At 41.0% G+C, this 16137-nt stretch overlaps 1 protein-coding gene across 1 annotated transcript; it reads right to left on the reverse strand.

The window, feature by feature from the left end:
- Nucleotides 1–8: 8 nt before the first annotated feature.
- Nucleotides 9–15104, reverse strand: oclnb (occludin b). The gene is made up of 9 exons (XM_030060983.1): nucleotides 15040–15104; nucleotides 12764–12852; nucleotides 11311–11995; nucleotides 10358–10522; nucleotides 8256–8371; nucleotides 4443–4547; nucleotides 2349–2520; nucleotides 1285–1326; nucleotides 9–1143 (listed from the first exon to the last, which is right to left on the reverse strand). The coding sequence occupies exons 2-9, from the start codon at nucleotides 12811–12813 to the stop codon at nucleotides 1045–1047; spliced, it is 1434 nt and encodes a 477-aa protein (XP_029916843.1). The 5' UTR covers nucleotides 12814–12852; nucleotides 15040–15104; the 3' UTR covers nucleotides 9–1044.
- Nucleotides 15105–16137: the final 1033 nt, after the last annotated feature.

A 16137-nucleotide genomic window follows, 5' to 3' on the forward strand; every position in this document is an offset into this window, starting at 1 on the left:
ACAATAAATAAATAATGATTGTACATTTTATTACCAGTTTACTTGCCTGCTTGCTGTAAGGCATATCATATATAAGTGGGTTTAACCTGTACAGTGTCATTACATCTTAATAAAAATACGCTTAAGAAATTTCAGGAAATGAAAGGACCTTTATCACCACAGCCATTCTGACGTGATAACAGGACAAGCACAGGTGTCACTAATGCCATTACCTAAGGTTGAATTAAAGTGTAGCTGAGCCTGTCAGCATGAACACCTGTGTGTGCTCTGCCACTCATGTCAAAGTGACTGCTGTGGAAAAGGTCTACTGTACAAGAGGCAGGATTGTATCAGCATTTGTAAAAAATAGAAATCTGTGGAACAAAAACCCAGTGATATATAAACAGACAGGTCTGGGAAGAACTTACCACTTTTAAATAGTGGAGGGACAGTAAAATGCCATTCATTAAAACAAGACATTTCAGAGTGGCCACATTGTAGTACGAAGAAGGCTCACAATGGCACAGACACAGTGAAGGAGCTTCAGTTTCTAAAAGCTGAAGAGTGCAACTCTACACACCAGCACAACAAAACTGACAACACAAGAGTTCTGATATTTTTTTAGTCTTCACCAATAGCTTTGTGTCTGGTGAGTCCAATAGCATTGACTGCTTTTTCATTTGAAAAACGGCATAAAAAAATAAAATAAAAAACAAACAAACAAAAATCAGTAAAAGATGTACAACACGTGCTCCAGAAAAGTCACCATTACTGCAAAACTAACATTGTGACATTCACATCATTCTCACCTTCTGACTTCAGGAGAGAAAGGAGATAAAATACACTTCATTTGATCTTTAAAGAATTTAAGAGAACTATATAGTAAAAAAAAAAAAGGAAACCTCCTTTCTTTCTGCAGGAAATGTCAGATTAAGCAACATTGGGCTGATAAACCAATAAAATAAAGGCCTCAGGTTTATATTATATAATCTCCTATAGATCAGTGGATCCAGACGGGCAGAGTGTGTCCGCTCCCTGCAGGTGGGACAGGCTGGCGGTCCAGCTTCACGGTCGGCGGTCATATTCGCTGACTTTCCTCTTGATATGGGACAGCTTGGACCTGAGATATTTGCATCGCTTCTTCTTGATCTGGTAATCTGACGACTAGAAGAAGAATTAAAGAAAAAACATTTCAAACCATTGTATTTCATTCATAAAACGCCTGACATAACGGGAACAGTGCGATCAACGTATCACTGTAAAAGAACTCATTTGTTCAGAGACATGAGCATAGGGAGCCTGTACCTTTTTGAGGTTCTTCAGTTTGGTGTATTCATCCATGGCATCCTGAAATCAATGAGAATCTATTTAAAGGATCTGTGTTTACAAGAAAGAAAAATCATTTTCAAAACTGTTTCTGTACACACATGAATGCAAAAACACATGTCTCCTCAATATGACTGTGTGAAAAAAAAAAAAAAAAAAAAGTTGTGATAGGCACCATTTGCTCATATCACTGAGTTACATATGTACATGCAAATATGTTTAAAAAGGTCTTAATAAATGCACACAACTGTGTGGAAAATGGAGCCAGGCAATAAAAACAAGGGTGAATCATTTATAAGGACAAACAACAAGATAGTGCTCCTGCATAAAATGACAAACTGAACACAAACTGTTGACAGACTGTGTAAAGTTGCAGCTGTGTGAGGTCAACATGTCCGCTATGAGCAGGTGCTCAGAGGCAGGTGATGATGCTGATGTTAGCAAAGTATATTTAAACCATTTTCACCATCCGCAAGAAAAATGAGAACAACTTTTTTTTGTTTTGTTTTCCAAATCATTCATGTTCAGAAAGTTCAAAAAGGAATTCATTACACTACATTACTTCTTAAAAAAGAACTGCATTACTTTACTTCCTGTGGAAAGTACTTTGTTACACTACTCATCAAATTACTTACATCACGACCTGACATGTATTATCACATAACTGCAACATGTTGCATTACTGCGTCACAGACAAATGTTATGTTTCCAGTAATGCATTACCCCCAACACTGTTCATGCTGCCTCAGCACATCACACTACTTTAACATACACTATGGCAAGATAATAGGTTCTCTACGAACACTTTAGCGAGAAAAAACAAAATAAAACAAAACAATGGCCATTAGGTAAAAATGTGGTGTTTCTTAAACCCTATGCCAAAGCCACAACCCTAAACTAGCTTTAACCATGACAAGAAGCAAAACCTAATTCTAATAAAACCATGCTCCAACAGCAAATGAGAAGTAAATGAGGGCTGGCTATTCTCATTCACAAGGTCTAAGACTCAAACTAACTCTGGAACCACAAGAACACACACTCACCAAGTACTGCGGGCTGCCCTCTGGGTGGCGGTCCAGCTCTCTTTCCACGTAGGCCACGCCCTGCTGAATGTCATCAAGCTCGGCCTGCAGGCTCTTGTACTCTTGATGGTCTCTGTCAAACTCCCTCTTGTAAGACAGACGCTCCTGCTCGTCCATGATGGGAGGAAACTCACTGCAAGGGACAACATCATTAAGGGACTTCAGAGCATTAAAAGGAAAATTGAACTTTGTCAGATTGTACCTGGACATGAGTCCACATGGAGGTGAAATCTCCTCATCAGCTGCTCTGTGCTCCTCTAGGCTGCTAATCCACAGTACTGGATTTCTCTCCATTCACCTCCATAGCAAAACAGCTCCCATAATAACATAATACCCTTTTTTTTTTTTTTTTTTGTCTTCATGGCGCAAGGTTAATATGCAGACGTTTTGTGCAAATGCTACTTGCCAAATCTACTTTACAATTCAAATAGGAAAACAACAAGAAAAGAGCCAAACGTCCTTAACTTCCTTGAAAAATGGGCCGCAGGACTTGTTGCTTTTCATATCGATTAGCAGCCCAGGGGTGCAGCTAATGAGGAGATTTCTCCACCATGAACACCCAGGGAACCACACAACCCAACACTCCACCAAAGTTGAGTTTTGCTTTAAGTTAAGATTAGCTGTGTGAGAACCGCTGACCGCTGCTTGAAACATTCATTTAATTACACAGAGGCTCTAAAGTTTTTGCACCCATGTGTGAGTATCTCAGTTCAAGAGCTGACTCCTTTGAAGGACATTTATCAAGACCACATACATCATAGGCTTTGTTCAGACTGCAGCCAAATGTGTCCCAATCCAACATGTGGTCCAAATGTGTCCGAAATACACAGCCTTCACTTAACACAATCTGGACGACACAATTTGTGTTTCTGTCGCTATCCCCTGTACCCCAAACACCATTTCACACAGTTAACATTTTGGTAAACTATATTGGAAGAAAGTGTTGAAAGTGAAAGAAATTGTTTGTTACCAAATTTAGTTTTAATAAATGCAAAATTAAAAGCTGAAAATGTAACCTAATCTCATATATTTCAGTGACCAAAGCATGACATGTGAAAGAGTGATGAATGACTCAAAGCTTTCAAATGTCAGTTACATTTTTGAGAATCAACCATCTTTGCTGTGGAGTATCATTAAATTCTGTTTAATGTCACAAGACACAGGAACTCTTGAGTGAGGCAAGGGGGAATCCTTTCCCAATAAGCGATCATTAGCTAGCTGAAAGACGAATCATTTGGCTCTCAGAACTGAAGACCACACTTTTGCAGACTGTGCCCTTTGAAGGGGGCTGCCCCTGAACTGGCACACAGCTACTGTGTCAACAACTAGAACATAAAAATACTTGAAAAATAAATGTTACTTTGTGGGTGTAGGTCAAATCAACAACCAACTAAGTTAAAGCGCGTAGTGGAAAAAGGTAGATTTCATTCATTCATTCACTCATCTTCTAAACCGCTTATCCTCACTAGGGTCGCGGGGGGGTGCTGGAGCCAATCCCAGCGCTCATAGGGCGAAGGCAAGGAAACACCTTCGACAGGTCGCCAGTCCATCACAGGGCAAAAGGTAGATTTCTTTTCAAAAGTAGGTTACAGTGACATAGTAAACTCTCTTGTCTTTGTACTGCATTCACAGCATATGGGAGGGAAGCTAGGAAAGAGTCACATCATTTGAAAAGCTGACCAGGAAGGGAGCATGTGTATGTTCCCTGGATCCTAAGTTCCCCAAGTCCTATGTTCCCAAATTCAATAATCTGTTTACACCAATGACCCTAATCCCAACATGAATCCCACCAATACAGAGCTGGGATCATGCTGTTCAGGTTCCCATTGTGTGTCATACATCTTTATCTAATGCAATGCATACAATACTGGCAATATTAGTGAAAGAATTGGAGCATTTCCATAAAATGTAATAAGCAGAGAGGTGATAGGGTGGTTAGTAGGACAGGAAGAGAGAGATATCTTTGATTATCCATCTCCATTTGGATATTCATTATTCCCAGTAAAGCAGCTTACTGTCTTTTTCACAACCCTTTGACCATTGGCATCCACTTACACGTTGAAGTCCACCTCCTCCAGTTCATCTCCAGATTCAATTCCAGTGTCATAGTCCTTCAGCTTGTTCTTCAGGCCTCCCAGAGAGCTGGTGATGTCAGAGTCTCTGCAAACATCACGGGTGAAAATGATCATTTTGGCTGGATCAGGCAGTGTTCACATTTGGCCTGATGGCTCTTAACAAGAACGGCTGGTGATTACTGGAGGCTTTATGTTATCTTTGGTTAGTTCTATTCTCAGACTCACTGAACTGACTCAACTTGGACAGAAAAGACAAAATGATAGAAAAACTGAGACAGCCCAAAAAGGTGTTGAGTTGTGTTGAGTTGTAAAGGCATTTCTCTCTCAGAACATGAGCAGTACAATCTGTAAAATACTGACACAGTAACGTGAACTGTTTTGTCTTCTTCAAAATTCTGAGCTCAGTTAATGTGAACAAACTGTGAGCTAGCTAACCGGCCTGCAGGCCTACTGCAGAAAGAAAAAAGAAAAATATATTAAAAAAAATATTTGCTAATTTAGCAAAGCAACTTGGAGTTGGCTAAGCAGATACTATTACTAGCTAACAAACTGGCTCAAAAAACTGGGTCACATCCAGAATGATATTTGAAAAGACAGTTTACATTTTAATAGTGTTTACTGCTATAGAGCCTCCATTAGTGTCTGTCAGGCACTGATGATGGCTTCACAGCTTGTTGAAAGTCAACTGTGGGGTCCAGAACTTGGAAAAAGTTTGAAAACAGTCAATGGTCAGTTCACTTTGCAGCCACCAACTCCCTTTGCAGTAGACCAAGAGAAGCAGCAGCTCAGACACACTGAGCCAGCAGCTGAGGCTCAAACTCCACGTTCCACCCTGTTGGATTTAAGGGATGTGCATTTACGGCCACATCCACCCGTTTCCTCAGCGGTTGTGGTGAGAGCTCACGGCAGGCCATAGCACTAATACAATTCCTCCAGCTCTTCACTCGTTTTGTTTTTCCCATGCTGCATGTATGACCTGTCTTTGGTGTACTCTTGTCACAGGGTGACCCAATAGTTTCCACCAGCCCTGTAGCTGCAGTGGTTCTTGTCCATCTTCATGCATTATGCACCTCTTTTGGTTAAAAGGGAACAGATTTTTGGGAACAAATCTGGGGATATTTGTGATTTGCTGACAAATATTAAACACTGTGTAGCTGCTTTCACACATCTGTGCTATTTCTTAAGGTGAAAGCCTTTCACAAGCATTTAAGCACAAGAAGTCTGGGGTCAATCCAGCATCACTGACCTTTTGGCTCACTTGCAGGGTTTTCTGCCATTTTTTGTGATTAACTTCTTGTAATTTGTTTGCATTTTTTCAAGTGTGTTTCAACTGTTTTATTTCCTCTTTCCCAATGTTTATGAACACAACCAAGTGAACTGGTTTGATGGCGACCTAGTGTGACTAAGTAGAGTTCTCATATTCTGCCCGAACCCGACCCGACCCGACCCGACATTTTCGGGTCGGGTCGGGCCTAAAATTTACGTGAATTGGGCAGGTCGGGTCGGGCTTCGGGTTCTGTGGGGGATTTTTTTTTTCTTTTTTAAATAAAAAAATTGAATTATGTGTTCTGTTATTGATTATGACGTTTCATTTTTATGTGACTGGTGGAGAGTGAGAGACTGGATTGGATTTGGAGGCTAAACTTTCAGTGACAGACAGACAACCAGCTGTGCGAGCGCAGCGCAAACAAGTGAGAGAGAGTTGCAGCAGTATCCCGCTGTGCTGGCAGACTCGGCAGCAGGGACGGTTTCTGCTATGGGCAGTGCAACTGCCCAGGGCGCAATCTACTTGGGGGCGCACGAGAAAAAAAAAAAAAAAAAATCTCCAGTTTTCTAGACTACCGTATTGACCCGCACATGCCGCGGCCGACCGGCTCTGCTAAATAATGGCGAATTTGGCGATTTTTTTTTCGGGCTTTATCGGGCTGTCGGGCCTAAAGTTCGGCTAATTAGTCGGGTCGGGTCGGGCCTCGGGCTGGCCCAGTCAGGCCCGGGTCGGGTCGGGTCTTAATTTTCAGGCCCGATGAGAACTCTATGACTAAGCTGACATGTCCAAACTCCGCATACTGAGTCTGTCTGCCTTCCATTACAAAAACGGAAGACAGACAGACTCAGAAAAAGAAAAGAAAAAAGAAAAAACACTACTGTGTGATAAAGCTCCTAAAGTGATTTCCCCCGATTTACCAGCAGGATAGAATTCTTATTGTCTTGGGATACCAAGAACAGATTACTGGTAATACCAGAGACGTCTGGAGAAGAGGAGATTCAGAGACAAGGGGACAAAGCATCAAATCAGTGGACAGTCCACTGAAAACAGAGACATCTGGTCACCTTTATTTTGGCAAACTAACATTCATACTGAGTTCTGGCCCTTTACTTGGCACTTGTGCACGTCTCTTCTAGGCCCTGTGGCTTTGACAGCCCAATCACAAGTGGACAGCTATCAGTCCATCCGTACACACCTGGCACTAATATGTGGCTCCAAATGCGTTTCACCTGCCCACTTGTGATGGGATCTCACTGTCATGCTCTTTATGCAAATCAACACGTATCATTTCCATGCAGGTTGTTTTTTTTTTAAGTTGAGATAAAGAGATATATTGTCATATGCACAGTAAAACAGACGGTTACGCCATTCAATCAAATACTTACTTTGCTAGTTCTCCTTCTACACAAAAAAGTGCTCCTTCAGTTACTAAAAATGTATATCACATCTGTTACAGGCTCAACCTGATCACGTTCAGGCTCAGATTAATTATTCCAGCGGGTCTTTGAAGGTCGAGTTCTCTGCTTAGGTGCATAAATCAGCCTGAACCTGACGCTGAAGTGGAATGTTTGAATTTGACAAAAAGACATCTAAACCCAGAGGATGGTGAAACGAGTGCACAGTCACACTTTCGCCTGTAATGTTTTGTAGTTTTCCTATAGTAACCCTATCGTGTCTAGGGTTACAAAGAGCGTGTAATTTGTGCCAGGGAACAAAATTTAAGAAAGGCTACCGCCTCCAAGTTATATATAGAAGAAAAAAACCTGCATATTGTCAATACATATTTTAGACACCCCCCAAAATGTCTTGCACCACGTGTTTAGGGGAGCTGAGCTCCTCCTGGCTCCCTCTTGTAGACAGTTTGTGTTTTTCTTCATTAATCAGCTGCTTTATAGCTGACCTGCACTTCAGTTTACTCACAGTCAGGTGAGTGGGCGGCCCTTCCTGGGACACGTGTTTTTACTTCTAGTGTAATGTGGACAAAAGTGTGCCAGGCCTCAGAATGTGGCCTGAGTGAGTTAATCTCAAGACACACTGAGGAAGCCTTGCTGCTGTTTACACCTGTAGTTAGAGGTGTCAGTTTGTGATTGAATCACTCAGGACAGATGTTAATACCAGGTGGGAACAGGGTCCTTGATGATTTTCCAGCTGTTGTTTTCATACATCTGCTCTGTTCCTTCATGGGGGGTATTTGACAAACATGAAGGGAGCAGAACTTGGCTTATTCAGCTGCCTTTTCTCCTGCAATATTATCTAATTTCTTGCTGTTGCCAAGACTTCTTTGGTTCTGAGGCTGCCTCCTCTCTTTGTTCCAAAGCCTTCTACTCTCACACATGATTTTCCTCTTTTTTACCTTATTTATTCACAGCTGTTCAACTTGGCTCGTCTAGCCCTATCTTTGGATCAGTACCACCAGGCTGGCCTAACAAAAAGCTAAATCCCACAAATTAAATCCAGATTGTCTTGTGGAAGATCAAATAATGTACAGGCTCTAGTAAGCCTGTTCTCTCCTGTACGGTGGCTTACCCAGGCAGGTAAATGGGCTTGTTGTAGTCCAGCCTGTCCAGATAGTCTCTGGATCCCCCCACTCTGTCATTGTAGTCATTCACCAGGGCTTCTGGCTCACCAGACACATTGTTGACCTGAAGCAAGAGAGGTTTTCAAGTCAGACACTGGGACCTGATGTTAAGGCTGAATTGGGACCAGAGTTTCAGCTGCTGAGGCTGACAGGAAATTGTTGTACATCCCCAATTTAAAGTTATCTAGACAATACAAGGATGTTGAAAAACCAGGGTTTACATAGCTATCTGCTAGTTAAGTGTGATGAACTATTACTAAGGACTCCATACTGTCCCTATGTGAAAGAACTACCATGCTGAATTATTTTTAGGAGCATATCAAAGCTTTTGGCTCCTTGCTTCAATAGTTATATCTTTACTCTGTGTTTCATGATAATAATTATTATGCGTATATTTTCCACTTTAATTAAACACATTATTCACATTCTCATTTTACTCTTGTCACACAGTTGTGGACATTTTTTGGAAATATTTAACCCATACCTTCTTTATACTTCCAGAGATACATTTCCAATAATGTTGGTAGTGTCACAACTCACATATGTATTTTTTATTTATCCAAATTTCCTTTGACTATATATTTTATCTTTTCTGCATCCTAATACTGTTTTGCTGTTGCAATGGCCTAGTTTGACCATGGTAAAGTTGTGTCTTATTAAAACATCTCATATTTAGTTGTTTGTTTGTTTTAACCTTTATCTAGGCTTTATCTATCCTGTGCAAGATACACACATCTGTTCAACCTTACACCAGTTTTACATAAGATTTTATGAACAATTGTCATTTCATGGCAAACTTCATGTTTGGTTTTCAGTTGAAACCAACTAGAAAGCACCAGGAGAGCACAGCCATCCACCAGTGCTGAATAATTCTCCACCTTGTCGTTTTATCCAAAGACAGTATCATCACTTAATTTTAGATGAACTTCACTTTAGATAAAAATGATTTTAGATGAAAATTTCTATTTCTAGATTTCTTGATCCATTTCTCTATATACTTTCACTCAGAGAAAAATGTTTTTATAGTAATATCAATGGGGTTAAAAGAGCCCAACAGAGCACCATGCAATTTCAAATTCATATGAAATCAGTCCAAGAGAGAAATGTAAGTAGATGCCAATGCATGGATTTTAACTGTATTTCAAAGATCACATTTTTGTCCACCATTCTTTTCATTCCCTTTCCTGTAACTGTGTTGTATTGTTCAGGTTTTGCTGAGGTCATACTTGGCCCAGTTTCTCCATATGGTAAACAGTCTGGTTGAGCGCTTTTCACCAGGACCAACCGGTTCTTCTACTTCCCTTTGCATTCCTAAATACCATCGATACTGTCTGTCCCAAACAGCAAACCTAGGACAGCGTTCCTTTAGCCAGTGACAAACACTCAGTTGATGGTTATGATTGTTTTGCTGTGAAAGTTCCTGCCCTCTGAATGACAGAGATGACAGCTTGTCAGGTTAACGCTTCCATTTGCTCAAGCCATGACCGTACTATTAATTGACTTAATTTTACTCTGCTCTTACTCTTGAGGACGTAGAACATTTATTTTATTATTACGTCGAAGGTTTAATTGTTATGAGATAACACTCTGTTAGTGTGTTATATTTAGATGAAGCCAGAGTGACAGGGCAGGACATCATAAAAAATGAGAGTGGCTCAACAGGCCACACCCTGAAACTGGAAATGAAATCATCCTGTTCCTTCTCCCTATCTCATCTTGCATACACACACACACACACACACACACACACACACTTTCATCACTCCTCATCCACCATGACTAATATGCCAGGCTGTTTCTCCGTTTTCTTTAAGAATTAGAAACAAAGCATGTTAAGTTCTGGAACGGTTACAGAGTCAGCAAGAACATCTGTACTCTAAAATCACTGATTCCATTCTTTTTTCCACCTCAGACTAGAATTTATTAAATCAACAATACAAGATGAGACTGTGTGCAAGCAAAACAGACCTGTACCCTCATCTTTACTTCATTTGGCCCTATTTCATTGTTTTGTACAAACAATTTCATAATTTATGTTACAGTCACTCACCCATTCCCCAATGCTGTTAGGTAGACCATCACTGATGACCTTCACTTCCTCCCAGAGGATGCGATCTCGGCCCCAGCGCCTGATCTTGGATCGAGTCTTGACTGCGAACACCAGCAGGATGATGAGGCCTACAAACACGAGGAAGCCCAGGACGATTGCGATGGCCTGTGGGAGGCAGAAGACTCAGTCACATCCAGTCACATGCTGGGAAAAGCATGGTGAGCTAACCAATGAATTTGACAGGGTTTGACTCAAATGAATAAGTGACGGAGAGCACATGTCAGCTGTCAAAATAATGAGTCACTTGTTACACATAAAGAAATTTGTCCTTGAATAGATGTGGTTATGACCTGCAACACTGTTGAGAACCCATGCAAATATAGCACCGAAATAGAACTTGAGACATCAGTAATCACCCGAAACCCGATTTGTAAATTTGGACCCTGAATATAATTTTTTTATCTCAGTTCTAAACAGTTTCCAAAGCTGTTTTAATTTGAAATCTATAACTTCATGCTATCGTGTTATACTTCACTGGACTGTCTCTATCTGTCTCTCACATAATTTTGAGAGATATTGGGGATATTGGTGCGCCATTGTAGACAGCAGTGGTCTGTGAGGTCATGAAATACATCTGAACAGGAGGATGGAGAATACTGTTTTTTAATATTAACTATTATCAAAATGTATTCTTTGTGTCTTGCTTGAACCACTGGCTACGCTGCCCCCATGATTTCTGGTGGTAGTGTTAGGTTTGATCCATATCTGTAAGCTTTCTGACAACGTGTACAAATAATGGAAGTACAGACAGTAGGCTCTATCCATATCTGTATTTAATGTTTAGTATAAATGACTACACAAATTGCTGGACTCATGTTGAAGAAGTGCATCTGAGGTGGTACTATGATTCTTTTTCCCCATAAATATCCCCATAAACCCATGGTAGTACATACCTCCTGGGGCTCTACCACACAGTAGTGGTACATGTACTGGTTGATGAAAAGGCCCTGGGCCTGGTTCTGGTTCTGGTACGAGGCACACAGCTGGCGGATCTGGTTGTAGTAGATTGACCCTGAGGACTGGGCAGTTGGATTTACTGCCACCAGATACACAATGGTGGCAATGATCATCAAAAACGCCAGGATAGCGCATATAATGATGGCTGCCAGGTAGAACTGTGGGGAGCGGGCTGTGCTTTGCCTTGATATGACCAAAATGAAGATGATAAGAACAGCAATGAAGGTAATGCCAGCAATGGCAATAATGAAGCCTTTGCCGGCTTTGGGATCCATGTACTGGCCTCCATATCCGTACCCATAGCCACCACTACCGCCCATGGAACTGGAGCCACCATACGTGCCACCATATGAGCCACCATACGCTCCGCCGTAAGAGCTGCCATACGAGCCCGGTATCATTGCACCACCCATTCCCATCATGCTCATATCATAGTCCCAGGCCAGCGTGGAGGCTACACAGGCAAAAATTGCCACACACATGATGATGATGATGATACACATGATCTTCATCACACCCGGAGGTGAGGTCCAGCGGTAGAAATGGAGCAGCTCCTCCGCAGGGTAGTAGGAGAAGGCTGGGTTGGAGATGCGTTCGCTGTGCTTATGTCTGCTGCCATGGCTACAAAAGAAGACACGAGTGCTGCAGTGACTACATGCTGTGGTGAAACCAAGACACTGGATTGAGCTACCTGCTTCAGAGATGTCTGTAATTCTCAGAAAAAATGTAATGGGATATTGTCTGTGGAGATTCCAGGTCGCAGTATGCCAAAGTCAAGTGGACTTCATGTTTATCTTTGCGGCCCTATTAATTCTAATAGATTCCCTTCAAAATCTGCCATGACGGCCCTTTGTTTACACAGGAACATTAAGATATTTTGTCATCTTCTTCGTGGGTGGTTCCTCTTTACCAGCAATTTTCATTCAGTGGCCCTACCTGAAATATGCAACACTGCAACAGGTGTTTCTGTCATGTTATAAATGTTCAGCTGCACATTTTGCTATGCATTTGCAATGCTTGCACAGACCAACGGGCTTAAGACATTTCCCTTCTCACCCAAGAGAATCCATCAATAGAACTGGTGAAGCCTCTTGGATAAGATGTGAAGCATCTTCAAGGTAAACAAGGAGTCCAGTTGCCTTTGACTTAATGCATTTTGATATACTATGGCCTAGAACCTCTACAGACAATATCCCATTTCACTTACAAATTCTTGTTGTAATGGGACAGTACTTCATTCTGCTTCTAGGACCCTACTTTTAAAGAAGTTAGCTGGATCTTTTACAACACCTAGCAGAAGACATGAAGAGGAAAAAGCCTGTCCAGAGGTGTGATGTTAGGGCTGACTATATGCTGTGTGGTGAAAGACAGTTCAGTGGGTCAACTTACTGTTTGCTGCCCGGTTGGTAGGGAGGGGGGCTGTGTTTGTGGGATGGCATCCTGGGGTGCAGCTGGGGGTCACCACTATTCAGTTCAATCTGCAAAAAAATACACAAATACATACATGATGCACAAACTTTAAAGCTGGCCACAGTGTCAATTTTTACCATCATTATAACACCATTAAATTAATTGGGACACTTTGAGTGGTTCAAAAGTGGACCACAGATTAACTCCGAGTGGACCATGGGCATGTGGGTCTACTTCATCAAAAAAGGGACAAATAAATACAGTACAAATCTTAAAGAGCACAGATATATTTCATTTTAAACGACACTTGCTTAGTGCCCTCACACTAATGTAAAAGATATTTTCGATGAGGCTCTAACAGAACCAGGTCCTGGTCTTAATTTATTGGAATTAAACTTAAATCGAAGAGATCTTTTATTGTCATCAGTAACACCTGTGTTTACTCAGCTAGTTCATGTCAAATGGCTGCTGTGTTAATAAATCTAATTCTATTCTAATTCTATTGTTAGTGCTATTTTTTCCTCAAAATTAAATTCCTATCCTATTCCAATTCCTATCCACCCTTCAACCTTGTGTTTTCACACAGTATTTACCAAATAAGATAAACCTATAAGAAAGGATTTTTCCATTGGCTTTTCACTTCATCCAATATCAGCCATTTAGCTCCATTAATTTGCATCCCCTTCCTGTTTTGTCCCGTAAAAACATCCAGCAGATTTCCTGCCAAATGACTCAGTGGGAGCTGCCAACTTGACCTGGCAACTTTGTTGTTTGATGTAGCTACTTTTCAGACACTCAGACCCCACATTCAGGTTCTCAAAAGCTGCTAGTAACAACTCTCACTAGTTTTTTGGACCACTGAAAAAAAAAAGTTGATGTCTTGGAAGAGAGTCCTGCTGATTCACAGAGTAAAATTCAGTGTAGACTCTAGGGCTGGGCAAGAATCGATATTATAGCAATACTGTGATATAAGGGTTTTTGTGTAACATAATACTGTAATAAGGCGCAGGTTTTCCTGGATTTAAAAGCTGCATTACAGCAAAGGGATGCAATTTTCTAAACTTATTTGGGCGTTTTATTCGTTCTGTCATATGCCTCTAACTGGTTGGTCATCATTTTCACAGCAATTATGACTGTTTATCAAAAATATTGTTGTGTAGATATATTGTGAAAGCCAAAGTCATCCCTACAAAACCATCATAATATCAACGTCGAGGCATTTGGTCAAAAACATTGTGATATTTGATGTTGTCCCTGTTACCCAGCCCTAGTAGATGCCTGTCCAAGCTTACAGTCTCCTCCATTATAGTCTCCTTTGCTGACACTCATCATGCTAATGTCTCAGAATGAATGTGGTAAAGATTTACTGATGCACAGAGCACCTTTACATGTGAAAAGAATAAAGTGTACAATGTACATTCCATTAAAAGCATGATGGATAACTCTTCCTCTGAAAGCCTCTTCAAATATTGATCCTTTACAAAGCTTTACAAGCCCAGGTGAGACACAGGAGTCAACTTAAACAGCCTACTGGAGAGAGCAAGCCTTCTGTTTGTGGGGAAACAAAGCAGCGGCAGTGGGTGAAGAGGATGCTGGCACACAAACTCCAAAAGCTGAGTCCAGGTTAGACTACAAACACAGAGCTGCTCGTTGAGCTTGTTTCACAGTGAGAGCGAAACTACTACAATCTGCTTTGCATCCAGTATACTGACACCCGCCCATCCCACACTACCTCTACTGAGGCCTCTCATTTTAAACATACTGGCAGGTCAAATTTCAAGTCAAAGAGCAGTAGTATTTTACACAAAATGAACACACAGCCCAGCGGGTTCATTTCAATACCAGTGATTTGAGAACAAGCCGTTTGCCAAAAATGGAGTATAAGTAATGGCTTTAGGTTAGAGCCGTTCGCCACTGCTCCATATAGTGAAAAGGAACAAAAAGGAAAAAATAAAAAAAGGAGAACTGACGATTTGTATAGCCTAGTTACCAGCGACTAAACACAGCGTTCCTCATAATAAATACATGACACTTGCGAGCTGAATTATTCGAAAAATTAGCAGCCTTGTATTTGGTGTAAAAGATATCGTTGGAACACGATATTTTGGACTAGTTTAAAATGCTTTGACCTGTTAAAACTTGGCACAGTAAAGAGCAGTGCGAGAAAGTGCTTTATTAATACTATTATTATTTTTTAATATATATATATAGCTCTATGAATTCAGAATTTCTATCATTACTGCTGGGGAACTCACCTGTTAGGCCTGTCGGATGTGTCGCCTGCTCCTGCTGAGGACTGGAGCGATACTGACGAGATGAAAACACCTGTGCGCGGCCCCGCTCGAGCTGAGAGAGCGGGGACGCGCATAGGCGTGTTAATCAACCCCACCCCCTAGGAACACACATACACACACACACACACACCGCACAGGTCCTACCAGACAAACAAGCTTGTCTTCCTGTGCCCCCCCCCCTACCAGCAGCAAAGGGTTAAAACCACAGGGAAAAACTGGAGTCAAGGAATTTTACATGTTAGGGAAAAGTCAAGAAATTGGACAAATAATGTGACCATTATAGTCTACATCATTAAACAAAATGAGGGGGAAAAAAGAGAAGAAAAAAAAAAGATAAAGAAATTGGATGCCTCTAACTCTAATGTTCTCAGTGGATTGAAAATAAATTAATAAATGTAGACATATGCCATGTGTGCCCATAATGCAGCAGCAACGTGACTTCCATTTGTCTATCAGTGTTATGTTGTTGCATTGATCAAATGACACTTTCCCAACAATTTAAGATTTTTTTTTGTTTGTTTGTTTGTTTTGTTTATCTCTTTCAGTATAATTAATATATAAAGTTATGTTGTTATATTTATTTTTTAATCAATTTTTAAATTGTATTTATTTGGATAAACATGATTTTCCCAGAGCGTTAGGTCTATTTTTAAGGACTGTTAAAATTCTAGAAATATCCAAACTTCTTTGTGTTCTTAATAACCCAGAATAGCAGCGCATTAGCACAGTATGCCTTAGCCCTAACTGAAACCACCATCAGAGCGTTTCCACTAATCAGATGTCAGGCTGAAAGTATGAAAGGCTCATGCGCTGATGGAAGCTTTGTTTCCCTGATAGTCTCTGTGGTCATATGATGCTGGGAAAACTGGCAGCAAAACACCTCTCGAGTTGCAAAACCTGACACCGGGCAGAGAGCAGTTTTAAAAATGCGCTTCAGTTTGTCAAAACCGGTCCTCCAGGCTATTATTGGCTGGGACAACAATGGCAGCCATTTCATGACAGTGGCATGTGGTTTTGTTAAATGGAGAAATGGAACTTTGCACCATTATCCATTGTATT

The sequence above is a fragment of the Myripristis murdjan genome, chromosome 9 (assembly GCF_902150065.1).
Source record: "Myripristis murdjan chromosome 9, fMyrMur1.1, whole genome shotgun sequence".
Classification (NCBI taxonomy): Eukaryota; Metazoa; Chordata; class Actinopteri; order Holocentriformes; family Holocentridae; genus Myripristis; species Myripristis murdjan.

Coding starts and splice junctions, on each gene's coding strand:
- oclnb (XM_030060983.1), bottom strand. CDS start 12,813: ATGCCATCCCACAAACACAGCCCCCCTCCCTACCAACCGGGCAGCAAA. Junction 8,372..10,357: donor CTAACAGCATTGGGGAATGG/GTGAGTGACTGT, acceptor CTCTTGCTTCAG/GTCAACAATGTGTCTGGTGA. Junction 1,144..1,284: donor AACTGAAGAACCTCAAAAAG/GTACAGGCTCCC, acceptor TTCTTCTTCTAG/TCGTCAGATTACCAGATCAA.